The 16,565-nt window shown below is 36.6% G+C and overlaps 3 protein-coding genes across 4 annotated transcripts; 2 read left to right on the top strand and 1 right to left on the bottom strand.

Annotated features, from left to right (window-relative positions):
* Nucleotides 1–857: 857 nt before the first annotated feature.
* LOC116292163 (uncharacterized) lies at nucleotides 858–4,185 on the top strand. Its single transcript, XM_089031114.1, has 3 exons — nucleotides 858–944; nucleotides 1,711–1,963; nucleotides 2,813–4,185. Exons 1-3 carry the CDS (start codon nucleotides 902–904, stop codon nucleotides 3,513–3,515), a joined length of 999 nt encoding a protein of 332 aa, XP_088887240.1. The 5' UTR covers nucleotides 858–901; the 3' UTR covers nucleotides 3,516–4,185.
* Nucleotides 4,186–4,291: 106 nt separating this feature from the next.
* Nucleotides 4,292–10,637, top strand: LOC148910637 (adrenocorticotropic hormone receptor-like). Of its 2 annotated transcripts, none has more exons than XM_089031112.1 (2): nucleotides 4,292–4,517; nucleotides 8,079–10,637. In XM_089031112.1, exon 2 carries the CDS (start codon nucleotides 8,097–8,099, stop codon nucleotides 9,102–9,104), a length of 1,008 nt encoding a protein of 335 aa, XP_088887238.1. In that variant the 5' UTR covers nucleotides 4,292–4,517; nucleotides 8,079–8,096; the 3' UTR covers nucleotides 9,105–10,637. The 2 variants fall into 2 exon arrangements, with proteins under 2 accessions (XP_088887238.1, XP_088887237.1); XM_089031111.1 differs by lacking the exon at nucleotides 4,292–4,517 and adding an exon at nucleotides 5,186–5,424.
* A 2,767-nt stretch (nucleotides 10,638–13,404) lies between these two features.
* LOC116287047 (neuropeptide FF receptor 2-like) lies at nucleotides 13,405–14,952 on the bottom strand. Its single transcript, XM_031693659.2, has one exon. The coding sequence runs from the start codon at nucleotides 14,906–14,908 to the stop codon at nucleotides 13,838–13,840; it is 1,071 nt and encodes a 356-aa protein (XP_031549519.2). The 5' UTR covers nucleotides 14,909–14,952; the 3' UTR covers nucleotides 13,405–13,837.
* Nucleotides 14,953–16,565: the final 1,613 nt, after the last annotated feature.

Here is a 16,565-nt window from a genome sequence, read left to right on the forward strand (position 1 = left end):
ATGGGATATCATATTGTCGTCCTATGTCAACATATTTCAGTTTGATTACGGAGATTTGGGTTTACCCTTTTTGCGGTGATTTTTAACAATATAATAAATTTTGTCTTATGGTGAAAAAGAGATATTTGTGCATGTCATTTTGATGTCTTTATCAATCTTAACTATGACCAAAATCGCCGCAAACATCGCACCTCAAATGAATTGCTGAAATAAAATCGTCCCGTGTAAACGAGGCCTTAATTCCGGATCCCACGCAACACGATTCCCCCCCCCCCCCCCACCTAATATTTTAGATAGCAAAGCTACCAGCTATTGGGTGTATTTAATTGATCAAATTGAATGTTGATTATGAAGAACAATGCGTTGGCTTTCTGCTCTTAATTTAATTTCTTCTTTTTTTATACAATATGTAGTAGGTGTAATTAATAGTAGATAGAGGAAAATAAACAAAGTATAAAGGCAATTTTTTTATCTTAAAAATTTGAAATTTTAAAAGTCAACGAAGGATTGACAAAGCAATAAAGTCTTTATTTCAATTCGTTTCGTGGTTAAGCCAACTGATTTTTCTTTTCTTTTGTTTTTTAATCTTTTTATCGTGTTTTAGAAATCTTTTTCTTGCTACTTTGCATCTTGTTTTGAACAGTGGTTCAATCGTTTTTTTTTTGGGAGGGAGGGTGGGGGGGTTGGAATATGGGATAGGCTTGGGGTTAAAGTAGAATTGATTCTCAAGCATGATAAAAAGCACATCTGCACGTACGTAGTTTCCATTCACACGGGCAAGGTAAAAACAAACTTATAATATATGGAATTTCATTAACCAGGCTATATTTGATTATTTGTAGAATTCCATTAACATTGGTTAGTATAGAGATAAACAGGAACAATTCTATTAAAAGGGTTGATGCACAAGTTAGGCTTCATTAAGGAATCAGTTGAAATCAACGGTAAGTAATCAACGGTAAGTGAAATCAACGGGGAAGGAACTACAACCAATAAGGTTGTGCCAAAAACTATTTTTTATATTTCAAGCGTGATCTTCTACTTTGTTAGGAGAACTTGAATAAGCAGGTGAATGAATCAAGGACAGCCATGTTGACTCTGCTATACTGATTTAGCAGGAACAAACTGACAATCACGTTTGTTGCGTTGGATAATTGTTTTACTAATGAATTCGCGGTTCGTGTCCCATTTCCTTTTTATATGATTTTTTTTTCTTTTTCGAGAAGAATGTTTAGCACGAAGGTCACGTACTTATTTGTTAGAAACCGGTTTTGGAGTAAACACTAAATTTTCCACTGGAAATAAAAACCCCCGAGATTTTGATCATTTCATTTTATAATTCATTTGTCATCAGCACTGATAGATTTCAGGTATGCAATTTTGCAGCGCTGTTATATTTCACCAGTTTTGGACTAGTGATTCTCTGTACCAAATAATAATAATTATAATTTATCATGACTTATTATTGATCACTGAGGATCATGGAAACCTTTTCATATCAAACAAGTAAAACGTTTTTGATACAAACTGAAGCTTGAGGATGCCCAGAAGAGGTGAGACTATAACTGGTAGAAGTCCATCAACAGTTATCAAGCGTTTGAAACATGTAAAATGTATCTACCCATAATCCTTGTCGCCTCAGCTTTATAGGTTGTCAGGTGACTAACTTTATTGAAATAAGTATATATAGATTATTATTTATTTTTGTAGATAACATGGGGTTCGGCGATGACTACTGTAAACACGTCTGGGCTCCCTTTGGTTTATCGATCACAACTTCAGTGATCACCAGTCTTCTCACCGTCATCACACTACCTGGCAACCTACTCATTTGCATAGCGATATTAAGAGACCCAAATAAGGAACTAAGAACAACGTTCAATTATTTATTGTTGAATGTTGCCATCTCGGATCTTCTCATTGGTGCAGTGACTGACCCGATTTTTGTTTACTTCCATATAAGGTAAGTATCAATGTCATATTTTATTCTCTCTACTTTATTCTCTCACATCCCCATAATGCCTTGCGCCTCGGGGGGTAACCAATCAAAACACTGTTCCAAATTGAAAGGTTTATTAATTGAATTTATTCTATACCTGCTTTTATATGTACAATACTGATTATCAGTTTGTTCCAAGTTATTTTTGCGTGTACAGATCATCAAGAGTTTTGGTCTTGTATTGACTTACGAAATCCCCAACCAGATGGAAAATGTATTGACTTACGAAATGTTTTTAAAATTTACCTTAAACTTCTTCAAGCTTCTACCTTTTTCTGTTTTTAACCTCTTCATTTTAATTTTGGATACCAAACAAGGTATTGTCAACATTGTCTGATCAGCCTTCAGCAAAAGAAGTGGGTTTTTACCCTCTGGTTACCCCCCAAAGACGCAAAATATTATGGGGATGTGAAACTTAGAGAAAAAAGTTATTAATGGGAAGCATGGGTGGCGTAGCCGAGAGAGTGCTCGCTTCTCACCAATGCGACCCGGATTCGATTCTCGGACTTGTCGTATGTGAGTAGAGTTGTTTGTTGGTTCTCTCCTGTGCTTCGAGGGTTTTTCTCCAGGTTCTCCGGTTTTCCTCCCTTCGCAAAAATCAACTCTTAAATCCTAATTCAATCTAAAAAGGGCCTAGATGAAAATTACTCTTTGTTATTCGAGTTACACAAATTTGTAATTTTTTGTGTAATTGTGTAAAGCTTGTGGGTTAGCTCACAATGATTGACGATGAATCATGACAAGGACCTAACTACCCAATCTACCAAACTGACTTCCACGGCATTGCTTATATTCTTACTGCTTATGTCTTAGGGAAGCCTTGGGTTATACCGTGATCACGTGGTACGCATTACCTCACATGTCGTTCTTTATCGGATGTACAGCTTCGCTTCTAAGTATCGCCATGTTAGCCATGGAACGTTCGATTGCAGTTAACGCCAACTACCACAGAAAACTTCCAAGAAAACGAGCAGTTAACATGTCCGTCGCAATCTGGATCTTCTCTTTTACATTTCCTTGTATCTACTTCCAAATTGGTTATTTCAAATTCGCTTTCATCTTTGCAATCTTAATGATCATTGTCACATTCGTTGCTATGGTGATAGCCTTCATACGTATCCATTGCAGCATAAGGAGCACGACAGCCAGAGTCTTAACTGTTCAGCCCATGGGATCTGCTAACGAAAAGACTTCACAAATACAACTAAAACGTGCCGAGAGAGAGCGGCGAGTGACTATAATATTTACAGCTATTCTTATCTTCTACACGATATGCAACTTACCCGCATTTGTGTTCATCTTTGTCGTCAACTTTTGCTCAAGCTGCAGTTGTAATTTTATCCACTGGTCACGTGACCTCCTTCTCTTGTGCGTATTGGTCAACTGTTCGGACAACCAGTTTCTTTATGCTTGGAGAATGAAGAGTTTTACGAGGGCTTTCCGTTCGTTAGTGCATCTACCGCTGACCGACGAAGCATCAGTGATCCAAACACAAGATACGCGTGACAAACAATGATCAATAGCTACTCATTCAAAGTTTGGCACGCACAATACTCAATGTAAAACTTATAAAACTGATAATAATGAACGATAAATAAATGACGCATGCGTTGTTAGGTCCTGAAACCCGATTCTCAAGGACGTGAGAGTGACACGAGTGAAAAACGTCTGCGCATGCTCTGAATCCGTATGCAAATTAGTCAAAACATAAGTAAATTTGACTTACAAACATGCCTGATAAATTGGACTTCACAAAATGCCAAAACTTAGTGTACATGCTTGAAACTTAAGACTAATTCTTTCATATTGTGTTTGTTAATACAGTATCTTGGTCTGACAAAAGTATACTCTCGAACTTTTTTGTATACTTGGAGAAAACAAACATTTATTTTCTCACTCAAACTCTTCAAAATTCTTAGAAAACGTGCAGAAGTTCACGCATGCGCAAAAGTTTTTCTCTAGTGTCCGTGGGAGTTTGATATATGCGGCGTAAGCCATCACTAACAGGAACTACGATAAGAGACTACGCTTCTATGTCAGCCATTCAGAAGACAGCATGTGTATTCATCGTTAACCAGCCTGGAAAACCAGCTTTGTGTTTTTCTCTCGTTATCCCCATGAGAGCAGAATTCTCATGACGCATATATACATATAAATTACATCATTAAAACAAATTATGCAACTCAGATGTTTTTCTGCGTCGTATCTATTTCCGATACATGTTATTTCCAACTCGAAAATATAATGTATTTTTCTAGGTGACTTTGGTAATTATCTCTTTTGATAGGATGATATCGACTGCATGTGATTGACAGGGTATTAGTCTGTGTTGACTTAAGCCTTTATTCCCGTTTGAACTGTTTGTTCCTCTGAGTTGCATTGAGTTCGCCTTCATCCTAAATTCGACAAGAAATATTATCAAAAAAAAAAAAAAAAATCTCAAAAAAAGTAAAATAAACTTCATATCTGGTATCCTGGCACATTAAAACGACCGAAGAAAGCTTTGAAAACACTAAAGGTAAGTTCCAATAATCATTACTTCCATCTTTGCAGATCTTAATTTCGCTTTCTAAATACTGGTATTCACTTGGTATTTACATTAACTTTCATAGAAAACGATGCATACTTTTATTAAATAGATAAATCCTTTTTTTATTTTTTGTTTTTCCAAAAGTAGAAAAACGGGCGAATTTCTATTGAGTTAGCAGAGAAATTTAATATGATATTCCGGGTTGTTCTTTAGAAAAGTATCGAATAATTCATTACATCGAAGTGTCTGTATTTGAAAGCCACAGTTTTACTAAAGAACTTATTGTTATCAACCCAATTTTGTTATAGTCTGTGTCTATGGCACATTGGTTTGTTTTGTTTTTCTCTTTGTTTTTCTCTTTCCTTTTTAAATTTATTTTTACATAACTGGTTCCGGTTGCACGAAGCCTGGATAGCGCTATTCGACGGATAAATCTTGTCCAATGGATAAATTTATTGGATAACAGCATCAACTTATCCAATGGATAAGGATTTGTCCGCTGGATAGCGCTATCCAGGCTTCGTACAACTGGGCCCGGACCTCCAACCCTTTATCCTTAAACGATGCGATTATTTTCCTTTCTTTGGAGGGATTTCATTTGTTTCGATTTGACTTTTCGCATCTTAAAGTGGAAGGCGATGACCAATGTCAATAATTATGGAACATTTGCCTCAGCAATTACTCCTGACCCAGTCCCAGTCCTTGAACAGGTGGCTTAACATAGGCATAACACATGCATGAAGAGACTTCACAAAATATCGAGATTGTTCAACGATTGTTTTGGATTACACTTTTCGATACACTCGCAAGGTCTCCACTAAGGAAAGTTCACACTGAAGTAGAGTTGGATGAGGATCTTTTCCCCTGGCGGTATTTTTTTCCCTCTCGATCAACGGTATGTTCATGCAGACGTACTATCTAATTAATAAATATATTTTTTGGTGTTCATTCATATGTCACTCTAATAAGTATTGGTATACCATACGCAGATTGTTTTTTGTCTTGTTATCTATAATATATTTTTCAATCTAGTTCTAATAATTATAAGACTTATCGATTTCATTAATCTTTTCCTTTTATTCAATCACAATAAAACATCCCGGATCTATAAAACTACTTTAAAGCTAAGAACACTTTTTTGAGAACTCTAATTACAAAATGTTTTAAATATTTTATGTTACATTTACTCAGGAAATATTAAAAGCTAGCTTACGCCAATTGTTATTTGGCATCAGTCTTCTTCATAGCTAATAGGTACTGTAGATTAATATGAGATCTATTCTATTAAGAATAAAAAGGTTTAAGAGAGAATTCTTTTCGTATTCAAGCAGTGAGCGCAAAAAAAACTATTTTCTTGAAGAAAGGCTAAAATCTTGTTATTCAGAAAGTTTAACTTGTTTGGAAGTGGAGATGACCGATGAAAGTGGAATCAAAGTGTTAACCCAAAGCAAAAAGTTTATTCGAAAATGAGGTTTAGGCCTTCATTTGCTTATTTCCCATACATTTTCTATAAAAAAGCCTGATAAAGCTACATTCTAACACAAATGCAACGAAACATCTTTGTACAATTGAAAATACCGCTTCAAACAAGCATTTTATCACAGTACATCAGTTTCTAACTGTTAAAAAAGGTTTTGAGTGTTAAACTAAAACGAAAATTGGGATCAAAACTCATACGAAAGTCTAGTTTTTGGCGCTTTTTGCCATTATTGCTCATTATTGGAAAAAAATTTCCTTTTAAAGTTATTGTCAAGTTGAAATAATATGAGAAACAGGGTGTAAAGGGCATCTGATCCCCCGCGCAGTCTTCTGCCGGTCGCTATTAATATTAGTAATAGGACAGAGTGGAGTCCAATTCGGTCTATAAACAAACCATAGATAAACAATGCTGACCAGAAAAATGATCAAAATCAATGAGAGAGATTTTAATGAAAAAGCAAGAAAAGTTAATGAAAAATCTCACACCGCTCGATGACTAGGCGCGTCTTACGTTAAAGTAATGTGATTCTGTTCTATCCATAATGATAAAATACGACAGTCTGTCAACCAATCAGATTTGAGAAAATTCTAATCGTTATGATTAATGTCTTAGTATTTGGTGTTTCTCTCTTCAAGATAACAAGAAATGTCACTTCATGTTAGTGAAGAGTCAAAAGTCAAGAGTCAAAAAAATTACTTTCAATGTTCCTAAATCCTAATTATATGTTTGAAAGAAGCTGAGATTGATTACTCAGCCCTTGACTGATGCCAGATGTCTCCACTTTTCTTTCATCGTTAATAGTCTTCACTTCATCTTTCGACAAGCTTCTCAAGAAGTTGAAGAATGGTAGTAAGTTAGGTTTATTGGCTAGAAAAGAGAGGATATGGGATTTGGGCATAATTTTATTCCATTTCGAAGAGTCTATTTACAGTACTCCTCAACTAAGGCACGGAAATACCTAGGATCTTCCAAGGGGGTTCACAGTTTCAAAAAGCCGCCATTTCAGATCGTTTCCCTCCAAAACGCGGAAAATGGACGTGGAAAAGGCTTCGCAGCCTTTTTATGCTTCAACACACTGACAGGAATCACAGTAAATACTTACTATTAGATTTGCTTCGAAAGGAAGAGGGTAGCGAAAGTTCGGTACACGAAAAAGATTAAAATTAGGCTAAAACCATATCGTTGTTGTATTTATCACTTCATTTCTACGAAACGAGGGTCACGGGCACCTAGGACCCCCACACCACCCCCCCCCCTCCCCCCGTCCTCCTTCGTGACGCTCTTGTAAAGCAAAAATAAGTGAATGAATGAATGAATGAATGAATGAATGAATGAATGAATGGATGAATGAATGAATGAATGGATGAATGAATGAATGAATGAACTTTATTTACTCACGGTTAACGACTGTTACACTGCTTTTCAGGCGTGCCGTGCTAAAATTTAAGCAATAAATACAAATAAAGAATATAAAGCTATATATTTGTTTATGTAATAATATATAATAATATATAACTATATATGCTATCTACCTACCTGTCTATCTACCTATGCTAATAATGTATCCTAATTACGTGTAAAATAATAATGTAAGCCTGAAGTAAGCCGATTTCCAAGGTAGAACTTGATTTTAATAAACGAAGCGGAAACATATCTATAATTTCAATAACGATGGTCATATTATTCCCAAAAGAGATATGCTTATTGACTGTGCTTTAAAGTAACCTTCATCTTTCTACACTTTCATCCGACGTGTATTTGTTAAAGAAGATCATGTTTGAATAGGATTAGAAAACTGTGTGGTGGTTAGTGTTTGGGTGGGGGAGGGGTAGAGGAATGTCAGTAGACTGCAATACATGGTGGTCTGCGGGGCTCGCAGCGAGTAGGAGGAAGCGGGTATACCGCAGACCGCCGAGGGACGCAGGAGGGAAGACGAAAGCAAAACAAATTTGTGAAATTAATAAGTTCATGAGTGTGGTTTTTCTCTTTATATGTGGAAAGTTGATTAGTTTTAGAATCTTTTTCTTTTATGAACAACTTTTAATTAAAGCATTTTTCACTTCTATTAGATTATTCATCCTGCCACAATGCCATTCGGAAGAGATGGTATCTGTGACGGTGTTTGGGCGCCAAGAAACTTATCCCTTTCAACAGCAGTCATCGCGTCTCTCCTCTCCGTCATAACGATTCCAGGCAACTTACTGATCTGTATTTCAGTACTCAAGAATCCCAACAAAGACCTAAGATCGTCGTTCAACTTTTTCGTTCTGAATCTAGCTTTCTCCGACCTCATTTCAGGACTCGTGACAGAACCGATCTTTGTATGGTATCATGCAAGCGAGGCTCACGGTGACCCAGTTACGAGGTTTCTGTGGATTGTTCACGTGACCTATTTCATTTCATGCCTGGCATCTTTACTTAGTATTGCTGCTCTGGCAATCGACCGTTATCTGACAGTGACATCTAGATACCGGCGCAAAATTGCTATCCATAAAGCTGTGTACGTGTCGATAGCCATCTGGTTGCTGTCCTTTAGTATCTCTATGATATATTTCGCGACCGGGTTTTACAAGTTCGTCTTGATATTTTCTAACGTTGCTACCATGACAACGCTTGGAATTATCACCTTTTCATATGTGAAAATCTACCAAAGTCTTCATTCACACATCGACAAAGGCGCTAGCTCAGTCCACAGTCGTTCACAAGTAAAAATTTTAAAATACGAAAAGAAGGCAACCAGAGCTTTCCTATATATTCTTGTCGTCTTTATATTCTTTAATGTCCCATCATGCATCATGGCTTACGTCATTAATTTTTGTGTCACGTGTGACTGTGAGACCATTCATTGGTTAAGAGATTTCCAATTCTTATCAGCTCTGTTCAACTGCTCCGCCAACCAGTTTCTGTACGCCCTGCGCATGCCCTTGTTTATTCGCGCAATGAGAAATGTACTGAAGTGGTGTCCGTGTTCCTTGCCTTGTGTGAGTCGAATCGATGTAACAAGCGAAGTAATACCGTCTGTATCTAAAGTAAAACAAAGAAAATCATCGAATAACGAACAAAGGAATAATGATAAACTTGAATTAACTCGCTGAAATGCATTTTCATTAGTTTTAGTCTGTGCTTTGATTTTTGCATAATATGAACGCCAAGATGGACTGTATGCAAGAGACTCATTCTTATAGTCTCTCTTATTAGCTCGTGCTCATAAACGCCTTCCTATCCAATACTTCAACCCTTACTTCCTCCAGACTCTTGGTGGAAAACAGTTGGTTTAAAATGAATCCAGAAGTTATAGGATTTTGTCTGCTATGGTCCAAGCTTTGCAAACATATAATAGTACGCTTAGCATAATCATATACAGGATGAAGGGGCGAACGGAGATTGGCGATCGGTGATTGCACCACCAAACAGAACTGTTGTCACACTTTTACGGACACATGAATCGAATAACATCCGCGTCAACTAATACTCGCCATATAAGGTTTCGCTGAAAGGTGCAGACATTATTTAGGCATTTAGAAATGACTGTGAAGAAATTCTTATACCCCACAATTCCTGTTAGTAGTGCCATCACTGATCAATCTCTTTTTGAAACAGCTGTATAAAGCCATGATGTGCTTAAGCTTCGAGATTGAAAACCAATTTGATGCCCGTTTAAAACAGGCGATTGTCTTTCGCCTGTATCGCGATATTTTTTATCATTTCGCTTCGAAAACCAACTTTAGCAATCATTATAATCTACACATGCAATCGTTTGTCTCACTGGACTGACTTGCTACTAATGACAGTTGAATCAGTCAGTTTTTTTGCTGACTAACGCTCGTGTTTTATTTTGTAATCTGCAAGGCAGTGGCGGATTTAGGGAGTAGGGAGTGGTAACAAGGTGGCCATTAAACCCCCTCCCCCCCCCCTTTCTAGCTTGGAACTATACTGATGTGTTAATTAACATTAAATAGTGTTAATATGACATTTGCCTGATGGCGTCATTTGACTCGCATTACCATAATGCTTGGCAAAATTTCTTTCTTATTTAAATTTGTATTCCCTCATGAGAATTGTAAGACAGTTGGTGCTAATTAACTGAAGAAAAAAAAGTGTGCAAGGGGATCTGGTAGTAGAAGTCAATGACGCCATCGTGCAAACGTCCTATTGCTTTAACAGGGCATCTTCTAAATCTCTTGCCCATCCCCCCCTCCCCTACTAAAACTCTTTGATCCTCCCATACAAAATATATTAATCTTGTTTTAATATTACACATTGAACTGCTGTGTGTTTGTACGTAATATGACGCGAATATAAATGCTTTGTTATCAATTGTCGAATTAATATTAATCAGAAATAAAAATACCGACGGGTTGTTTATTCTATGCATTATTTACTTAGATGTTTGTATATCTTTTTATGTATTACTTATGTATTAATCATAAACTAATTTAAAGGTCCGCCATTAAACATTCTCGTACCCAGAGCTCCTCGGTCTCGTTCCTCCCCCGATGAGGCTCAGGGAACAGCCGTTTTTTGCACGGTGCTGATTGGTTCAAATAACCATTTTACATGGTCTCAATGTGCTTCACAATCATGACCATGCGTATTTAGGCGTTATTAGCAGCCGTGCAGCTTACAATTATAAGTGATTTGTTAGTAAATTATTTCAAAGAAAATAAAAATAAGTTAGTAAGTTAGTTAAAAGAAAATAAAAATAAAAAGAATTTCAAAAACAGTGTTGGGTAATAAATTTCAGGTCACCCATCCAAGCACTAATCTCACTCAAACGTGCTTGACTTAGTGTCTTGGAAGCCCAAGTTCTTTCAACTGGGCCACGATTTCAGAAAATTAACACAACAATAGCCATGAAAACAATGCACCAGATAGACTAGATTATTTCCCACTTCAAATCGATGTGCCAGTGCGTGGCAGAGTGCAAGGGATTAGCTGTAGATATGGTCTGGGGGCCGGCTAGTCTCTCCCCTGATGCTTCGGCTAGAACACTATCCTGCGTAATCCGTACAACCAAGGGCAGAGGGACTTAATTGCCGTCATGTCCGAAATCCATACGACGACCCAGCGGATGTCTTGGGGTATGGCATGAAGGCACTGTTCTTTTTTTCTTCTGTATATTTGGAACTAATTATCTAATTAAAGATGGTGGACGCTGGTTCGATTCCCACGGTATTAGGAGTGCTTTTTTCTTCCTCTTCTTCGTTTCCTCTAGACTTGGATCTTTTTTTGTGCTGGGCCTATGGGCACAGTACATTTGTTTTTGGTGAGTAAGGTATGATCGGAATTTAGTGTTACGAATGTCATTGGTGGACCTCGTCATGATTGACATTGGTGAAACACGAGGTGAAAATGCATGTTGAGATCTGTAAGATCGGGACACGGAGGAGGTGAAAGAGGTTGAACATCCAACTTACTTTAAACTTAATTTGGTAGTCCTAAGCAGATAATTAGAAACTGGAACTAAATTATAAACTTTAAGTGCGATTTTTGTTTTTTGATACAACTCGAATTGGTTACGTAAACAAAAGATTGTAAATGGACAGGCCAGGAATTTCTACTGCGTCATTGATGTAAAATAGTACTCGCTCGAGTTTTATATTATTTTATTAGCAAGAAAAATGATATTAGGTTTGATTAGCAAAACATATTTATTTCTAGTCGAATATTTTTATGACAAAAACGTATTTCATGCTGTAAGCTTGAATGGGGGCAGGCCAGGAATTTCTACTGCGTCATTGATCTAAAATAGTACTATTGGTATTTACTAAAACAAGGAACGACATAAAACCACCTGAAACGACCTGAAACCATCTTGAAACCACCTGAAACCAGCCAAACCATTGAATCTCCATTGAGTTTGTCGTCCAGTTTGTGTATTTTATTGACTTTTATCGATCGATCGAGTGTTTGTTTTACGTATCTATTTCTAGTCGAATATTTTTATGAAAAAGGAATTTTCATGCCGAAACCTTCAGCGAGTGGGTGGACGAGGAATTTACTGCGTCATAATTTACATAAAAGAGTACTTACACGAGTTTTGTATTAGTTTATTTATAGTTCCTTTCACGGTTTCCGACGCCATATTGTTTTTGGGGCAAATTTACTTAGAAGTGTAGAGAAAGAGATACGTTTTTCGTAATATTTCCATTCTGAGGTTACCCTGCGAGCAAAGTCTCCTTTACCTTCCCCCGAGTGAGAGAAAGGAAAGAGTCTTCTTTCCTTTCTCTCACTCGGGGGAAGGTAAAGGAGACTCGCTGAGGTAAATTTTCGAGACCAAACTTTTTCTGTAGATGGAGAATCTTCTGTTCAATAATGTTTTGTGTGGCGTTTTTGAGCCGATGGAGCCACCATAACACTGGTTCTCAGAGAGACGGAGGCTTGCTTTGGGGTTTGCGACCAAGACTCGTTTATGCTGGTTCAATTTGACCGTAAAAAAAGATTCAAACCGAATCCACGGACTTTCTTATGTCTTACAATGACTAAATCCCAAATAATCTTCTACTCTATTCAAAGTATCCAATGTGCCCAGCACATTCGACACGTTTTCCCGTGTCAAAACTTGTTAAATATGTAATGATTATTTTTTATAAGCGACTTTTCTTAATTCAAGAAAATGAGGATTCTATTTCTTTTTCTTTGAAAGGTCTACTTTTTTTCTAATTTTCAGCATTAACAGTTTAGCAATCTTCATCTAAAAGGCTGAGCTGTGCTTTCTTGCTTTAAAACTGTCTGGAGCAGTTGACTAAGAGCTTTTACTAATTAAGTATATAATCTATACACTAACTTAATTTCGTCGTCGTTACATGTTATACCGGAGCACCATACTAAATAAAAATTGGTAACCCATCGACGTTGATTTTTCATGACTTGAATACGTCACTTCATTCCGTCCCTCCGTCCGTCCGTAAGTACGTGCTTGTACACACCACAGAATTCCAGTTCCCGGTCGATTAAAAAAACCCTGCAAATACACAAAAAATATTTTTCACATCCATTGAAGAGATCTTTCTTATATCGGTCGAGAAAACTTTAGATGAAAAATGAGAAATTTACATACATTTTTATGTCTTTTATCTGACACCTAATAATTAACGGAATACATATTTATCAAGGGTACAAGCCTTGTTTAAAATCCTTGCCTATTTAGAAACGCCAGAGTATTTATATTAGCTCATGTGCAGGAGTTTCCTTTCATTCCTTTTCTTTTCTTTCCTTTCCTCGCTCTTCTCTACTTTCTATCTGTCTTTCTTTCTTGTCTTTCTGTTTACCTTTGTTTTAGATATAGGCCATAAAAAAACTTTGCTTCCAAACAACATCATAAAAACAAAACGACTTTAGAATTAAAGACATTGTTTTATAGCCTCAAACTTAGAGATAATCCGTTTTTTTTCTTCATACCACCTGCTGTTTGAAATTTCACCGGATGAAAAAGATATAGTACCCAAGGAGCCTTGCTTCCCATTTCTTAGTCCTTTCTTCTGTTTTTCTGGATACTATTTTTACAGTGTTTTAGAAGTGTTTTAGATTTTTTGAAACTTTCTTTAGCCAGTGAATAGCTGCTCGAGTTATCGCGGTAAATTGATTATGAACCGAGTCTTTTAGATATCACACGCTCAACCAAAATGCAACATTAAACTAGTGATAAATTTAATCCAAAATAGCCATTTTTGTAGACAATACTTCGCTTTACTTTTGCCTGTCATTCAGCCGTTGCTAAATGCAGCATTCGTTGGAAACACGTGCTCAAAATTACCTATCACAGATTTGTTAGGATACAGAAAATTATTTCATCATGCGGGAATCAAAGGTTACTTCGACATATTCTTCACAAGCTCGTCACACGATCATGTATAACCTCTTGTTCTGTCGTATGCAACAGGTTTTGCTTGGTTGTGGTACGCAGCCTAAACAAATTTCCCCGGTGCCGCTTTTCTCTACAAACACGACAGCAAGTGATATCCAAACACAACTGCCTCACCTTCAACGATCCAAAAATAAATGGATCGATTGCACTGTTTAAGTACATAAGTACGTTACTAAATGTTACAAGCTTTGTGAAATGTTTGTTGGTGTAACCCGAACCAAAATCATGCCACAGCCAACAGAGATGTGTAGGTAGCATACAGACCGCAAAGACAACTCCGGCAGACATAAAGATCTTGACAACTTTCATGTTGCGTTGTACTATGGAGATCATCATACTCCGCATATGTGCACTTCTATTACATGTCGATTCAAAACACTCCATAATTTGTTTTCTTGAGTCTTGGTTCAAGTTCCGTATTACAAGTGTGTAAGAAATGGTTATTATTAGAAGAGGGATAATATATAGGACAAGGAATACAGATACTGTATATACTTTACGGTAGAATTCCAAGGGCCATTTCTCAATGCATTGGTTATTTTCAAGGCGTAGAACCATCATATATGGTAAAATCAGAAGACTAGATATACCCCAAGTTACAATAATCGTACAAATAGCTATCTTTGAGTTTATTCGTCGTTTAAAAGGTGTTACAATCAAACGATACCTCTCGTAACTCATTTCCAATAACGTCATAACAGATACCGCCATAAGAACAGTCTGAAAAGGATATGCAACGCTGCACATAAACTTGCCAAAAGGAAACCTCCTCAAAGCTAGTTCTACTAAATCCAGCGGAACGCTTACCACACAAGCTCCAAGATCAGTAACACAGAGATTCAAAATCAGATATTCGCTAACTTTTCTTTTCCGTTGGCTGAGGATGACTTTGAATACAAGTATGTTCCCGAATGTTCCAATTACTCCAATGGCAACGTGAAATAGAAAGTCAAAAACCAAAACCCAACTATCCACTTCGCTTGTTTTGCTGCCGAATAGTGTCGTTTCAGTCGTAGTGAAATTTAAAGCCATGTTTTGAGATACTCAGCTTCTAGATGTGCCTCTTTGCTCATTCATTCTTGTCAACCGTGATATCGATGTCATGGGGGAATATTTTACTGTGAAACTGTCATCAACCTCTGTCTTGAGGTCAATTGATGTTCTTTTCATTTGAAAACCACTTTAAGATCTCCGTCATCGATAAACCAACAGTTCCCGTAACTTGTGCTTAATTTATTTCAAATGTTAATGAAATACGACTGGCCTTCACGACTCAAATACGCCTAACAAACATTAAAATACAATTTATAATTTTCTTAGACACTGAGAAACAAATCTTCAGTGGTTTCTGTTTCATTCATGTGGAAGAATTAACAGATGTTGGGAACAAGTTATAGATAGTGATCATCAGTATGAATTTCTTGTGAGACATGATAATAAAACGATAATAAAGCGTATCATCGCTTGAGGGGTTTTGTTTTAATTAAGTAACCATACTTCATTTGTTCACAGTTATTGTTAAAAGTGTGTTCAATATTGCTCTAGGCACCAGGGGACCTGTAAATCTAATCTACTCCACCAATACGAGCTAGATAATTAACTACTCTTTTGTATTTATCACTTTGCTTGTAAAAATCTTCTCTATTATTATGTTGACAATATCTATATATTTTGTTTTGTGATTTCGCGTAAGTCGCCAATATGTAAAAAGTATGTTTTTATAGACTTTACTTAATTACAGAAGGAAACTCTCTGCTTTCATAAGCCTGATCGTTTCAGGAGGTCCCCTTGCCATTTGTAAATTCCATAAAAAATCTATACTGTAAAATATACTTGTAAATGTACAAATAAATATGGCGAAATGAAAAGAAAAAAAAAGAGATTCAACGTCGAAACGTCACATATATGTTTTTTACTAGTGTCGCATTTTTTAAATAAACAAAGTCATTATCAAGCCTAAAGAAAACTAGAATGAGAGATGAACTATATATGAAATCTAAATACCCACGGGACAAAAATAGGCATAATAAAATAGGAATCACGTAAAAACGTTCTTTCAAATAATAATTAGGAACTATAAATCCGTTCCTGATCAGGCGCTGTAACTTTTGTGATAAAACAGGCTTGTGATAAATATACAATATCCCACCATGTTTATTTAACAAATAAAACCACTTTTCCGTCTCAGCTTAGTAATAAAGCACGCAGGAAGCGATGTAAGCACGACAGAGGTGTAAGGAGTGAGTGCTTACGGCGCTTCCTATGTGCTTTATTAATGAACGGAGCACGGTAAGGCTGTTTTATTCGTTTTATTATATAGTTACTAATTTTATTTCGAATTTGAATTATTTACAAAAAAAGCTATAGGATGTAGTAGAACCTTGCGCGCTTAGGAAGCGCCGTAAGCATTCACTTCTTTCGTGCTTACGCCAATTCCTGTGTGCTTTATTACTGAACGAAGTACGGTAAGGCTTTTTAATTTGTTAAATACAACACTCTGAGTATGTCCATGAATTGTTGCACTGACAAATAGCGTGGAGGCTTTGAAAACGTTTCGTATACTGTATTTCTAAGAGAAATACATTATAGACCCCTTGCACTGAGTCCCCAGAGGAATTGTTCTGAGGGATGAAACAATGGATTGTTTTTGCATAAGAATAGACGCCCTACTGTTTTGTCCCCCTGAACA

The sequence above is a fragment of the Actinia tenebrosa genome, unplaced genomic scaffold (genome assembly GCF_029948245.1).
Source record: "Actinia tenebrosa isolate PJP-AT-01 unplaced genomic scaffold, QUT_ActTen_1.0 PGA_scaffold16__25_contigs__length_10494907, whole genome shotgun sequence".
NCBI classification, from domain to species: domain Eukaryota; kingdom Metazoa; phylum Cnidaria; class Anthozoa; order Actiniaria; family Actiniidae; genus Actinia; species Actinia tenebrosa.

Coding starts and splice junctions, on each gene's coding strand:
- LOC116292163 (XM_089031114.1), top strand. CDS start 902: ATGCACAAGTTAGGCTTCATTAAGGAATCAGTTGAAATCAACG. Junction 945..1,710: donor GGAATCAGTTGAAATCAACG/GTAAGTAATCAA, acceptor TTATTTTTGTAG/ATAACATGGGGTTCGGCGAT. Junction 1,964..2,812: donor TTTGTTTACTTCCATATAAG/GTAAGTATCAAT, acceptor CTTATGTCTTAG/GGAAGCCTTGGGTTATACCG.
- LOC148910637 (XM_089031111.1), top strand. CDS start 5,263: ATGCATGAAGAGACTTCACAAAATATCGAGATTGTTCAACGATTGTTT. Junction 5,425..8,078: donor TTTTTCCCTCTCGATCAACG/GTATGTTCATGC, acceptor CACTTCTATTAG/ATTATTCATCCTGCCACAAT.
- LOC116287047 (XM_031693659.2), bottom strand. CDS start 14,908: ATGGCTTTAAATTTCACTACGACTGAAACGACACTATTCGGCAGCAAA.